This window comes from Metopolophium dirhodum, chromosome 4, assembly GCF_019925205.1.
Source record: "Metopolophium dirhodum isolate CAU chromosome 4, ASM1992520v1, whole genome shotgun sequence".
NCBI lineage: Eukaryota > Metazoa > Arthropoda > Insecta > Hemiptera > Aphididae > Metopolophium > Metopolophium dirhodum.
The window spans coordinates 34146196-34161805 of NC_083563.1; the positions used below are offsets into that span (position 1 = coordinate 34146196).

A 15610-nucleotide genomic window follows, 5' to 3' on the forward strand; every position below is an offset into this window, starting at 1 on the left:
GGAGGGGGGGCTTGCAAGTATATCGGCGTGCGCGCGCGTGTGTGAGGGGGAGAGTGCAGTTGGATTTATCAGCGTCCTATAACCATAATAACGGTAGCACGGTATAACGGAACCACCACAGTGCCTATAATATATACCTAACCGTGGACCAAAGGGGCTGGTATTGCGCGCGGTGTAGGGAGGGATGGTGTGGCGGGAAAAAAAAAAAAAAAAAAAATAAAACCGTCGAAAGCCTCCGAGGAGGAGAATGCGCCGCCGTGGAGTTTGCGCCGCCGCCGCCGTCCGCGGTGCGTTAAACCATAGAGTTTTGCGTTTTTGCTCGAAAATACTCACACACGCACACGCGCCGCCGCCGCCGCTGCGTATACAACCACCGTGCGCGCCGGCAGTGTTCGGTTGAAAACCGCCCCGTAGTCACACGCGTGGCGACCCGAGAGCGTACCGTCTCCTCCGATGATGAGCCGCGTAAAAGGTAATTTTCGTTTTGTACACCTACTTGCGCCGCATTCGGCAAACCGACGTGTCGCGTGCGACTGTAGAAATTGTTAATAATATAGGCGATATAATCGTTAGGCGACTGTTGTGCGCGGTTACGCGGCAAATGCACGTCAGCTGGCATTCGTGTAACGGCGTACTGCGATTACCACACACCAGGTTTTGGTCGCAGTCAAAACGGCTACATTTTATGAGAGAAATGATAGTGCTGTTTGTTGTTTGTCGACGTTTTCCGTACACGATTTTTTTTTTATAACACGGACCGTTCTCTATTTTCATGATCAGAATGGACACCCAAAACGCAGTGCAGTGCGATTTTTTATTTAATTTTTTTTAATCGTATTGGTGTACCTATCACCTATATGTATAGTACTTACCCACCTTATTGGTATTGGCGTAAGTCTGTGCACTTTTAACTATTTTCACACCAGTCTTGAAAAAAAGAAACGTACCTACAGGTGTGCACAACTTTAATCTGTTGTCTCGTTTAAACAAATATCGTGTTAATGAATAGGTAATATTGTATCAAACTAAATTAGTGTTAAATTTCAAGTTTGGTTCAAAATCTATTGTTCCATGTCCAGAAAGTAGAAAGACTGAAATACACCAAAATAGTATAATATGATTTTGTCTTAGATTTATAAGTAATGAATTATATACAGTATATAATATATTTTAAGAAACAAAGTTATCTGAACTTTAGATAAAATACAATTTCTATCAAAACCTAAAAATTAAATGACAAAATATAGTATTTAGGATATATTTTAAACATTTCCTCTCAATTTAAGTTCTGAAATATATTAACAAATACTGAATTTTCAATTGACAATGGAGCAACATTCACATTAAAATCTAACCAACACCAAGTAAAATATATTTTCGTATACATGTTGTGAATCTTACATAGGTTTTATTTTTAGCAATACTAATAAAGTAATAGTAAAATTTTCAAGACTTCATCAAAATTGTATTGAAATTTGGGAATGAATGATATTAATGATATATCCATGGATATAATGGATTTAACTGCAATACAAATCGTTGAATATATTTGTTACATAGGTACCTATTTTATTCGTTTAATTTCAAGCGTTTAAATACTCAACATTGTCCATTATTTTAAAAATATAAAACCACAATGTTTGGTCTCGGGCTATTAATTTTTGTTATACGATTTTCTCATTTACATATTAATCGTCTAACACTCGTCCAAAAAAAATGCGCATTAGTTATCACAATTTAAAGGCTTTTAATTTTTAAGTCTTGGATCATATAAACACTTCAGTATTCTCATATAGTTATACATTTATAAGTAATACGTTAGTAAATGTTAAATTTTAGATTCAGACTAAAACTAAGAATATATTGGATTTGAAAGTGAACAACTATTAGTTTTATAATTTATTTATTATTAATATTTCTTTTACTTTCAGTTAACACTTTATCAAAGTACTTAAAAAGATCACTTAATGTATTATCATAGATAGGAAATTGAGAAATTTTCAATTTTCTAAATAATTTTCTGTAGTTTTAAAGCAACCAGTGTAAGGGAAAACCACAAAACCAGCAAAATTAATTTTTATTTGTAAAATATTATATTAAAAAAAAGGCAATATTAATAATGAAAATGTGTGTCATGAATTAACTTATATTAATGTAATATTCCGCAATTACTAAAAAAATATTATTACGTTTAAAGAGATTTTAAATTTTAAATTGCTGCAGCAATTTAGTGTTCACTTTAAAATTTCAATCATACAAACAACATAATAAAAATGTATTGTATTTTGCTTGTAAAACTTTGAGAATTTACAAAAATTCCCCGTTAAAAGAGGTACCATCTGGGTCCATTATTACAGTTGGCAAATTATATGTCACTTTTAGTCTTTAGAGTACTTTTACTGTTCCAAAAGATAATTTTCTAGAAAAAAAGTCACCTTTATAAAATCAGTATTGTTTCTTAGAATGTTCGTATAGTTATAGTAAAAGTTTATTGCTCATTGATAATTATGGTTCCTTGGTATAAATTGCTTGATATGCATATAAATTGACTAGATTTTAAAAATGTCTTGAAACTAATTAATGTTTATTCTATTTAAATATTATAATTAGGTACTTCAAATTAGTGTTTTCTTGAGAAACGCTCGTTTGAAGATTTTGTATAAATATCCTGTTAGATAAAATCTAAAAATCTCGTTTAGCTTATTTTTAGTAACAATTGAATGTTATTTTGTATGTAAAACTTAAAATTTAAAAATTTAAATCATTTTAATGTAGTATTTGATCTTTTTTATTAACATTATTCGATATAATACGTTAAAATCGATTAATTTAATGCATTGATATATAATATAATTATTAAAACATGGTGTATTAGTACGTAATATAAAAATTGTATTATTTGAAATATTATTAGAGTGGAAACAATGAAATTAAAGTTATAGTACGTATTCAAGTGATATAGGTACAATAACTGTGTAAATTCTATATTTGTATGGAAGAATTCGTTTTATTTTGATCTTTCTTCTATATTTCTTATTTTTTCTTTCATATGTTTACTGCACTCAACTTTCTATCTTCTTGCTATTGTAACCACAGTACTATATATAGTCGATAAAAGTGCCCGGTCCATGTCGGTGAGACATTTATTGTAAAACCCCAACGACTTTACGGCTTTTCGAATGCTCTTCCCCATTATTGTGGTGAAAAAAAGAATCAACCACGTAGCCATTTTAGTTTTCATTTAAAAACGCAATAGTTTTAAGTAGGTACCTACTGTAGAAAAAAAACATTAAATTGGGTAGAAAGTAGTTTATTGCGTTCAAAAGTTCTTGAATACCTTAAACAAACAAAATATTTATGGGATTGTATAAAAACATAACATAGATAAAATAACAACACAAAAGTTAATTATGTACACTCGGCTTATGAATTAATATATTTTAGTCTTCGCTAAAAAAGATAATGGTAAATTAGGATACTTGGTGTCAATTCATAAACTTAACTAAATATTCAGTTTGAACTTTTAATTCCCAAAATTACTCATGTTTAGATTTAAATTTTTAATTTTAACGGAATTATTATACTTTTTCCTTATATACCCAATATTATTGTTAGAATATTTGTCCAGTTTTGAAATTTTGAAATTTGTTCGTCCCGTCTTTCATTCACTCATTATTGAGCAAATGCATATTATGAACGTATAGTTAAGGATATTGCGAACAAAGCGGATTGATATAATATCATCGCCATCCGCCGCATATACCTATAGGCTATAGGTAAACTGTAGTTACGATATTGGTTGTTATAACTACCTAATTATGAGTTATGGTTCGTGTTTAATTTATAATATATTATTGTTGGTTACTAAAAATTAAAAACAGATGAGAATTAAAACAAAAATAAAATATTGTGTATTATGTTTTTTTAGAAAGAGGCTTTTATAAACGCTGAGTTATATTTCCCATCTAGTAAAGTTTAGGTATCAATAACATTTGACAACAATAATTCCCATGAAAGAATTGGTTCAACCACTATAATTGGTAGGTACTTAGTCATTTTTTTTTTTTGCTGGCACTTCTCAAAAAATTATAGGAAAGCGTTGAAATTACTACTAATTAACTTTTGATAATTCAATTTAGAAATCATTCAATCATCATCAATACAAATAAAACGCATATAAATACCTATTCCGAAGGTAATAGTATTACCGTAATACTCAATATTGTCTACTCTAAACTCACACAGTATTTCTATTTTCTAGTATGAATGAAATTAAAACAAATTAATATATATTATTAATCGATTTAATAGAAATTCATAATATTAATCATTTGTATCCGAACATTTTCAAATATTATCTTTCTTATTTACACTAATTGGGGATTAAAATAAGAATGTAAAGACGAAATAGGAACTGAATAGATACAATATATTTGTATATATAACTCCCATTGATGATATATAGCTACCTTAAAATATATTAACTATTCCTCACTCAAACCATAACAATAAAATAGAATTTTGAACATATTTTCATAATGTGGATCAATCATACAATTGTATACGATATTGAATATTATATAGAAAATTATAGTTCTCTGAGATATTTTCGTTTGTATTATTTTAACGCAAGCATATAAAACTATTCATTGATCAAGATGGATGTAAAATAATTTTGTTTACTTTGTAGGGTAATAATTTAAATAATTTGAAAACTCAACGTTTGAGGGTACGGGTACAACATTTGATGTAAAATTATCGTAATTCTTGACGCAGTGATGGCGGAGTACATGCATAATACACATACACTGTATTGTTACAGTACACATAATATTGTTTTTTTTGTAGTTAATATTTTGATGTCTAATAAAATAGCAGACTGTCTATGAGATTCAAGAGGCAGCAATAACCGATATTAATTGAATCGATACATTCTCATATTTTAACGTGCACGTATTATTCGACACTCGTGTAAAAGATAGCCAGAATATTATTTTTTTTGTGAACTTATATGTATTTTGTCAGTAATTTTAAGATTCTGCGTGAATAGAGGAATGTACTAGAGGAATAATAGTATTACAATTATGGCGTATTCTTTTATGTACGTGACGTCGTGACCACTATTTAGAGTAAAATGAGTGCTCCAAAAGTTTCATATAAATACGCTTGTCATTTTAATAGTCTCTTATATCATGCTCATAACTTTTAGTTGACATTTTAAAAACGACTCTTAACATTTTTAGAAAGCCAAACTCTGATCAGTCTGGTTTTTAGGATATATAATGGTTATAACAATGTTTACGAACAAATTTCGTGATTATATCAGTAAAATTAATCTTACACAATGCCGGATTGAGCGCTTTAATGGTGTTATAATATTATGCGTATTATACTTATCATTATTGGAGAACGTAGTTTATAGTATGTTAGGATGCCTAAATTTAAAAATTGTCTTTAGTGATATATTATTATAAATTAAGGAACCCAAACGCCTTATTTATATTTAAAGAAAACTATATTAAGTTTTAAATGTCAAATATATGTACAATTTGTCTTCTTCAAAGTTTAGATTGCAATTTTAAAATGTTGTAAATTATTATGAAAATATAAACATTTGAATATCCATGTTGAATTTTATCAGGTTGTATAATGTTTATATCTAAACATATATTATAAAGTTACTAGAAAGTATACTAAAAATAAAACGAGATCGATCAATATTATCTATATTGAATATAATCGATGGTTACATTCAATGTGTGATAACTGATAAGTGGCCATATACTTTTTTAACGTTTGTTTTTTCAAAATATATTATAATAAATAGTATAGATTATAATATTATATATTATATAGTCATGGTTATACATGGCTTATAATTTATCATTAAAAAAATATGAATGTCTTTTTGATATTTTATCCTAAAATATTCACAAGTTGATGGTATTTATTATGTACTAAATTTCGATATAGTACAAAATAAGAAAAATATAAATATATTTAGTTTTAGATAATTTTATTTACATACAATTTCACAATATAATATTGTTGTATCATTTTTACCTTTTAATTTCTGGGTGAACAAGTTTTTAGTTTATTTTAGTCTTAACTATCTTACAGTTTTGTTTAGTATAACGTGACATTGTCACATTGTTCCGTACAGAAAATAATGATATTTTTTGGTATAGTTAGTTATTTCTCTATAATTATTTATGTCTGTATACTTTTTTTTTAATCATACAATCATATAAACATGTTAATTAATAATCTAATATTTTTTTTTTAACTTTTTTTACTATGTCATCATTGACAAAACAGAGAAATTATTTACATGTTATAATAGTGGCGGTGTAATCTGCATGCTGTTTTTGACGGCAGTGGATTTTACATTACTACGGCAGTATGTATCGATAAATCGATATATATCAGAATATAATATAATATAATATGTTGGTTATATTTCAAAGAACATAACATTTAAAACAGAATTGGATTATTTGAAATTTGAATAGTAAATAATATCAATAATATCAACAAACTTACATTGTTCAGATTTTAATATATTAAAATTAAAATTAAAAAAATGTGTATGTGAAATATAGAGTTATACATTTTATGACTTTTTTAGTTTATTAAAAATATTAAAATATAATAATATATGATATATAATAAATTGTATTACATTTAATAGTCCACATTGTATTTATATTAATATGCTTGCGTATAAACACTGTTAACTGCTCCTTTACTTTAATAGGAACATTTTGGTATAGTTACAAACTTTCACTTTTCTAAATGAATTGAAAATCAAGAATGCTACAATCTATGTACTTGGATATCATATTTTTGTTTTCAACCAATAAACAAAACGAAATAAAAACAAAATTCTTATTTTCCTTTTAGACGCGGTGTTCTTACGCCATCCTATCTGAATCTTCACTCCTACTTGCACACAACAATCTTTATGTCTATTAGCAGACAACAACATATACCTACTTGAATGACAACTACAGTAAAGAAAACTTTTTCATCACCTTTGTATCGCCATTTTATTGTGAAATATAATAAATGCCTTTGTGACTTGAGTATTCCCTTTATTTGTTTAAAAACTGGCTTGACTGTAAACAGTTGGTTTTTTCTCGAATCATTTCTAACAATACAATATACCGTCATATCAGTTATTGATGTTTATTGTGTAACTTACTCAATGTATCTAATATCTATACTTTAATAGGTAATTGTGTTCTCGAATACAACTTGGAAATCAACAGAAAATCGTATTTTTAATTACACGCAAAGAACAATTAAAATTAAAATATTTTATGTTTTACACAATGCAATTTACAAGATGTGTCTAGACTCTGGATACATAATGTTCCATTAGGTATACTAATATTAAGAATTATTGTAATAAATTACGATTACTTGATATTTTAATAACGGCCAATTGTCAGTATTACCTCATTAATAGTCTGAGATCCATTCAGAATCCCCCCCCCCCCCCCCCCCACCAAGCTTATATATATTCGTCCCATAAAATCTCGCTGCTTACACTTTATTGATTGTCACATGATTACCTATAATTCGTATAATTCGTATAATCGTAATATCGTATTATGTTTATGAATCCCACAATTGCCAATTTGGGATGAATATTTATTAGGAATAACTTGTCTTATATTATTTTTAATGCAATTATATTATTATATCATAAAATAATACTTTTTAATAATTACAATCTATACAAATTTGGTACAATAAATAATTTTGATTAAAGGTAATATAACTAGCGAGACTAATAGATATTGGGAGGGCACTCAGTAGTGCCACCCGAAAAATAATACTTAAAATAGTTTATATTATGATACTCGTCGGTTATTGTGACTATACCTACTTACCCACACCTACTACGTACAAATACATTTTCTTTTTAATTTTTTCGATTTTAATTCTTAACACAAACTTTGTTGATGGGTTCATCATAAACAAATATTAATAATCTAGGTTAGGTTAGTTGCTGAAACAAGTCAATAGTCAATACCACCGGATTTTATTAAATAGACGACTACCCTATGTTAGTCTGATCACGAACCCAAGTTATAACACGAAAACAAATATTTTAGGAGTGTATCCAATATAAAAACCTGTAAAAAAGTAATTATGATGCGTTTAGAAATCGGTTTGCTAGCAATTGTATATAATTTCTATACCTATGATTTACGTTGTATAATATTTATATTATGAGGTATACTTTACGGTTCTTTGTTAATAGTTGCCATAAGTTCTCAAAGGTAGGTACTGATGAATACCATAATAAGATTAAATTCATAATATATATTATGCTACTCACAAACACATAAAGACGATGTATTAAAGTTTAATTACTTAAATTCTAACTTTTAATTTAAATAATTTGTTGTTTTTAACGTACTGTAAGTCTGTAACATCGTATTACGATATTATAATTAAATAGCGACTAATTTATCTGAATGTATTAGATTTTATAGTGACATAATGCATTGATTTAATATAATTTCCACTGCTGATCAAGTTAATCAAAACACGTATAAATGTACTTAATAACGTGTGAATAAGTTAGCATCACAACGGAATAAATTACTTAATATATTATTATATTGATACTAACAAACTACTATAACTAGGTATAAACAAAATAGTTTCATAATATGACGGTAATCTTGGTACCTAAATAAAACAATAATATTCGAGAAAAGAAATATATTGGTTTAACATTGAGAGGTTTTTTTAATAATATTTATTCAGCTTAGGTACACCATAAACCTTTTATAAACCAAAATCCACATTAAAACAACTTGAATAACAGTTGAACATTGCTTCAGTCACTGAGATAAATGACAAAATTAAACGAATGCAATTTTCATAAATTAATTATATTTTTTTTAAAAACGATTCTTAGTAGAGTTGTATTCTGTTGTATAATTGTAACTATAATTATACATTGTTATGTAATATTATTAGTTGAATCGACGCTCCGTGGATTGTTGCCAAATTAAGAGTTATTATACTTAGAATAACAACTGTGGGTAGTTTGTAGGTTGTCTGATATTTACTTTACAGTTTACATGATACATAGTATTATTTATTTTTGTATTCACCGTTATCCGTCTTAAAATTACGACCAAATAGTTCATGGTTTTCAGACAAACGTTTTAGAATAAAACTAGTAATCCTCAGACAGTTTTCGTTTATAATTTCTTAGAGTAGCTTCTAGTTATTAATTATAATTTTAATTAATATGGCAGTTATGAGAAATAATGTGATCAGCTTAAGACTATATCTGCATTCCGGGATATCATGGATTGTAAACAAAATAGAAAGCTTAAACCTAATTAAAATATCAATAATTGTTATTAGTTTTTTTGATTTTTCTTAAATAATATATAACTAAAGAATATTAAACTTAACATAATTATAATACAATACTTTAAATCTTCAACAAAAAATATATATAAGACGACTAATAACAATTATTATTTGATTATTTTGTCTTATTTGTACTCTTATGTACAATGTACTTATTGTTGAAGATTTAAAGTATGATATTATATTATATTTCAAATTATGTTACGTTCAATATTCTTTGATTAGATATTATTTTGGAAAAATGTAAAAACAAGATTACAAATATTAAACCAAACCAAAAGTATTTTTGTACCCACATATTGTATAATATTTTAATTATTAATTCTGGGCATATTTTTTTATGTAAACACAAAAAACTGGAGACAGATTCAATGAATGCTGAAAAAGTAAAGGTCGACGTAAATCCAATATCGCTAAGGTTGATATTCGTATTTATCCGTTGACAAAAATAATATGTCCAGAATTAAAAAAACTAATTATGATTGAAAATCATAAAACATAAAAGTAATTTATTATTGTATTTGTGTTTATAAATATTTGATTTTAACTGTTGTGTATTTTTATAAAATATTTGTAAAAATTGCATATCTCATATTATTTTTACTAATTATAATAGTAATATAATATGGCATCCATTTAATTAAACAAAAAAGTATTCGATTTTCGCGACCCAAAACTAAATGCATGTGTACACATATTATACTAATACTATAACCTATATAGGGGCTGAAAAATAAGCTATTAACATTACCCTCGAAATCTATTGATCTATTGAAATCTTTTATTGAAAATGGTTCAGTGGTTTTTGATTCTATAGAGAATAAAAACAAACAATCATTCATTTATATATGTATAGATGGATTTAGGATTATCATAACACTAGCCTGTTGAATTTCTTGAGATTTAGATGTCTAGCCGGCCAGGTGTGAAATGAATTAAAAGGCACATAACGCCAATTTAAAATTTATAATTGTTTCCACCATACAATATAATATACCATATCTAAAATTATTTGTATTATAACTTGATGGTCTTATTATAAACTTGAATAAAAATGTGTAAGTTGTAACAGTAATTGTGAGTCCAAGTGAATTTCACTCCATTCGTCCCGATTGATTCAGCAAAATATTTAGCAATTTACATTTACGAACATAATGGCCTATGCAGATCGCAGATATAAATAGCGGTAAGCATGTATTGAAGTTTGCATATTCTTGTGTATAAATTTAATACATATTGATAATCATGCTGTTATAGCATATTTAGTACTTTGGTTATTCCCGTTTTTTTATTGTGAAACTGGTAGATGGTAGTACCGCTTTGTGATTAGGAAGAGTGCAAAGATATTTTGCAAGGTCATTACAATTTTTGATTTCATTGTTACCTACCGTTGTCAACATTTCTGTCATTACAATAGTAGTTAGTTCATATTTTTGTGGTTTTCACAAAACTATTACACCGATGGACTGCCAAATATTAAATATAAAAATTATTACAATGTGTAATGGATTTGATATATCATAATTTTTTTCATTTTTCCTTGGCTTATGAAAATGTCAAGTTAAAAATGAATTTGAGTGATCAGGAAGTGGATATAATTTTTAAAACTAAAGTAAACTTAAGATTTCCGTTTTGACCATTAAGGTGATTTTTAATGTTTTTATAATGTTATAATTTGATTCAGGAAACTTTTCTAAAAATAAATATATAAAATTGAATATTGGACCTTTATTTTTTTTTTTGGTATGAGCTATTTATATAAAAATTGTATATTAGCGGAGTTACGCTCATATTCACTTTGAAAGCTTATTTATCACCAAGTATAAATATGGGAAAAATATAGACACTTAATTATGTTAAGTGTTATATAATGTTATAGTGCCTCTATTAAATTTCCTTAAAGTAAAATATCAAAATGAGTTAGCGTTTTTTCAACACAAAACAATATTTGTGTTCACTATTAAATTAATCATGCTACAGCAAACATCGTTTATTTTAAATTTTGAACATGATATAAACGTGATATTTAGTTTTTGACTGCTTAAGAATTATTTTTTAGATCATTATTAATTTAGATTATAATTAAATAATTAATCAACTTATCGTGTTTAATAATTGTTAGCTGTTAATGTATACAGTTTAAAGATACTTTGAAATTTCAGTTAAAAATATAAGAATTAGGTTACTTATATGTATAACAATTTATCGGTACTTAAAAAAGAATATTTTTCTTGAAACCTTTTAGAAACATTTTAAAAAGCTTTTACCATGACTCTGAAGAGAAATAACTTCATTAAAGTTTATTAAGAAACAGAAAAAGTTATTCTAGACTTTATTATTAATGATGTTGAATTTTTCCGTCAAAAGAACAAAAGGTAGGTACATTATTATAAAAATATTTTAGTATCACCTACTATTGTGAGTAGTGAGTACTTTTAAATATTTTTCGGGGGGAAAATTTCATAATTATATAAAAGTTTAGTATCTTTATAAATTATCTTTAAACTTGTCTGATAATTTAATAATAACAAAAACCTTAATTCATTAATAAAAAAAAAAATGAATATACTTATACTCACAGTCATACGTTTTGTTGATTATTTAGTAATAATAAATTGTATCCATCTCTTAAATTGGTGCAATCGGAAAGGAAATTTAGATAAGTACTATTAGATACATTAGAATATATATAACCCTAATCTCCCCTATAAAAACTCGTCTTGCTTATCCTTCTTGACGCACAATTGTTGTACATAGGTAAATATTTAAAAATTGAAAGTAATGATCATTCATTAGTTAGCATTTGAAAATTGTTACCGAGCAGAATTTAATAAGAACCGCATACTTTGCTAAATTTTCTATTTTTTTTTAAAGTAGATAAAAATAGTGGTCAGAAGATATTATAGTAAAAAATAAACAGAATATGATTGGTAAAAACTTAACGTAACATATTCAATTGATGAGCGATACAACAACACTATTGACAAAGAACCAGAATTTCAAAACTTTAGCGCTGTACTTACCTGAGTTAATGCAAGACAGTCATTGTTTTAATAGTTATTAAGCGTGTTGTCGTTTTGATGACAAACCTTTAACTGACGATAATTACCACTTTATTTACGCAACTCCGGTTACTTCCTGTGGCTGCTGCTCGATAAGGTGATCATAGAGCGGTTTCAGCGATTTGAGACGAGTTAAAGGAGCTCGCAGGTCCATTAAATTGTTTCAATAACACGGGTCACCTGTTCTTCCCGCTTTTTTAATCCTGAATTTTATGATATCTTATCTGAGCAAGTGACCGTACGATAAGGATCTGAGTCTACCATAATAATTATTTTCAAGTTTTATTTAGATGTATGCGTTTAATACTGCGTCGATGTAGAACTACTGAGGTTTTGTTTCATAATACAATAATTTAATCAATATATACTTACCAATAAGTTGCACTTTATTGGTTGTATAATACACCAAAACTCTTTCCAAATGTTAACATTTCAATTATTGTAAATTGTACGAGGCTTGAAAATGATTAAAACTTATTTTTTAAAAGTTAAAAACAAAAGAATAATAGTATATATACTTACATATTTTTGTATTATTAAATCTATTGTGAATTGTTTATTTTTTATTTTGACTAAAAATATCGATTGCATAATGAATAATTGAATAATAAATATTGTAATTTTATTTATGTAATACTTTTGAGAATTATCTGATGTTTACAAATTTAGATTTGATTACCTATATGACTGTGTAGCGGTATTTAAAATATCCCATTTGTTTATTTTGTTTTAATGTTGCTATTTGGTTTTATACGGAGTTTTATATATGTTTATGTGCTGTCTCCATATTTGTTTAAGCTAATTTCCTGAATCTGAAATGGTTGGGTTATTTATTTGATTGTACGGGAAATTTCCAAAAAGTGATAACAGTGATACAGTTGGTAGTATCTATACAATTTATGTGACTATGTGAAATTGAACGTGTACAAACATATTAAGAAAGTAAACTATTTAAATTTGCATTTATAAAATTTACATTAATTATATGTGAAACATAGATATCAATAATATATTTATTAACTAATTTCATTAACAGGAGCATTGAGACCATAGTTAGTAGACTGAAATAGGACAATAATGTATTTTCTTGTCTACTGTGAATAGGAGTGAATAATTGAATTTGGCAAGTAAGATTGAAAGGTAAATATGTCCGTTAAGTCAATTGAAAATAAAGTAAATGTCTAACCTTATTTTTCATGTTCTCAACGATTCAATTTTTAAAAAATCTAATAATGACTGATCAGAAGAATACCGTTTTATACAAAACCACATTTAAAAGACACAATTCTCAGAAAACGATTTTGAATAGATTAAATTATTTGTACTGAATTTACAGCGCTCGGTGACCAAACTACAGAATAATTATAGTCAAACACCGAATAGGTAGTAGGTAATAACTCAACTAATAGGTAATAACATTATAGTTAATTCTATAAAACTAAAATATATTATTTTCACGACATTATCTTTAATAATTGATTATGAGTTCCTACAACGGTATTAAATTTCATTTTAGGCGCCTAAGTCGCAATATTATATTGATTGTCTGCACTATACGTTTAGCACAAAGAAATCCGATATCCCAATTTATTATGAAATACCAATTTACAATCATATATCATAGGGTTAAAAATATAAATATCGTTTTTGCTACCAACAGTTCTAAGCCAATAAAACGAGAAAGGACATTTTAAATGGAAGTATTTCGTTATACAATCTATTTATGACAGAATTTATCAATCATAGATAATATGGTCAAATTATAATAATAATAATATGATTATGTGATTAGATACACTTAAACAAATTATAAATTACTGAAATAAGAAAAAATTAAAATATTCTCGTATTTGTAATTTTATAAATTTTAATAAACAAATGTGGTATTCGAGAAATGTTATTATTATTGGTTAAATTATGATGATAAATCGATAACTTTACTGTTTAAAAATATCAATGTATATTATATATAATTAAATTATGTTATTACGTTTGTTCATTTTAATATTATTTTTTTTTTTAATTCCGAGTGGAACGATAAAATATGCATTGATTTACAACGATATGTATTTTATTTTTTACTTTTTTGTTGTGTGTCCGTGTTGCGATAAGTAATCGAAATAATGCTTAGATTTTCAACTTTAGTATATATTTTCTGGTTGGAAAGTGAATCTAGTTAGTGCATTGGGAAGATCAAAATCTTAAATAAGTAAGTAATTTATTTTAAAAGAGCTCGGGAAAACAAAAAAAATTAAGGAAAAACGGGAATTTTTACTCAAAATCAGTTTTTGACAATATATATTTTTAACTCATGTTGAGATATTTATAGGCATTTAAAATTTACTTCTGTCAGAAAACTTGAAAATGTAATACAAGATTCCTCGTATGTTGCTGTTAGTGGAAATTAAAAAAAACTTGAGCGTAAATCCACAATAATTATTTATGAGCGCCTGAAGTTCGTTTTTGACAAAATTCGTAAAAATCACGGTTAAATCGGAACACGTTTGTGTCTGTATATGTATGGCTAGGATTTGTCACTAAAAACCCGGGTGGTCACCTAACCTAACCGGCCAGTGTTTGCACTCAGAACACGTTTCGTGATTGAATAATATAACTACCCCACCACATCAAGCCACATGTTTACTATTTTACTAATTTTTGTTAGGTTAACCCAACCTTAAAGTCCTTATGGTTTTTAGTCAAGTTTTATGTTATGTTTCGAATATCGGGTATGAAAAAAAGTTATTACGATTTGTGTTAATAATATTATTTCATGATAAATTGATGACAGTTAAAAACATTAAATGTATAATATTTTTTTACGCCAAAACGGTACCAAAAATAACGTTCTCGAATAGAGAACAGCCGATGATTACTGCGTTGGCTGATTCACGGCGATTATAATAATAAAATACTTCATCCGCTACAATAATAATAATAATAACAATTTTTTTTAAATTACAGTCTCGTAATCTGTTCGAGGAACCGATAACGTCACAGAGCATGAAATTTCCCGTTTGAGACAGGACATAATATGGCGACTTTATGTTTAATATGCGTGTATGATTTCGAATGTAGATACAATTTTTTTTTATTTAAAAAGTTACAATGTTGGTGATCGTTGATTTATGTAGCCAACAGAA

The 15610-nt window shown here is 27.0% G+C and overlaps 1 protein-coding gene across 1 annotated transcript in view; it reads left to right on the plus strand.

Moving 5' to 3' along the window:
- Window positions 1–247: 247 nt before the first annotated feature.
- The window catches only part of LOC132942570 (probable G-protein coupled receptor No18), a 119599-nt gene continuing 104236 nt past the window's right edge, over window positions 248–15610 (plus strand). The window contains 3 exon segments of the mRNA XM_061011113.1: window positions 248–307; window positions 310–328; window positions 331–472. Coding sequence (XP_060867096.1) covers window positions 248–307; window positions 310–328; window positions 331–472 — 221 coding nt within the window.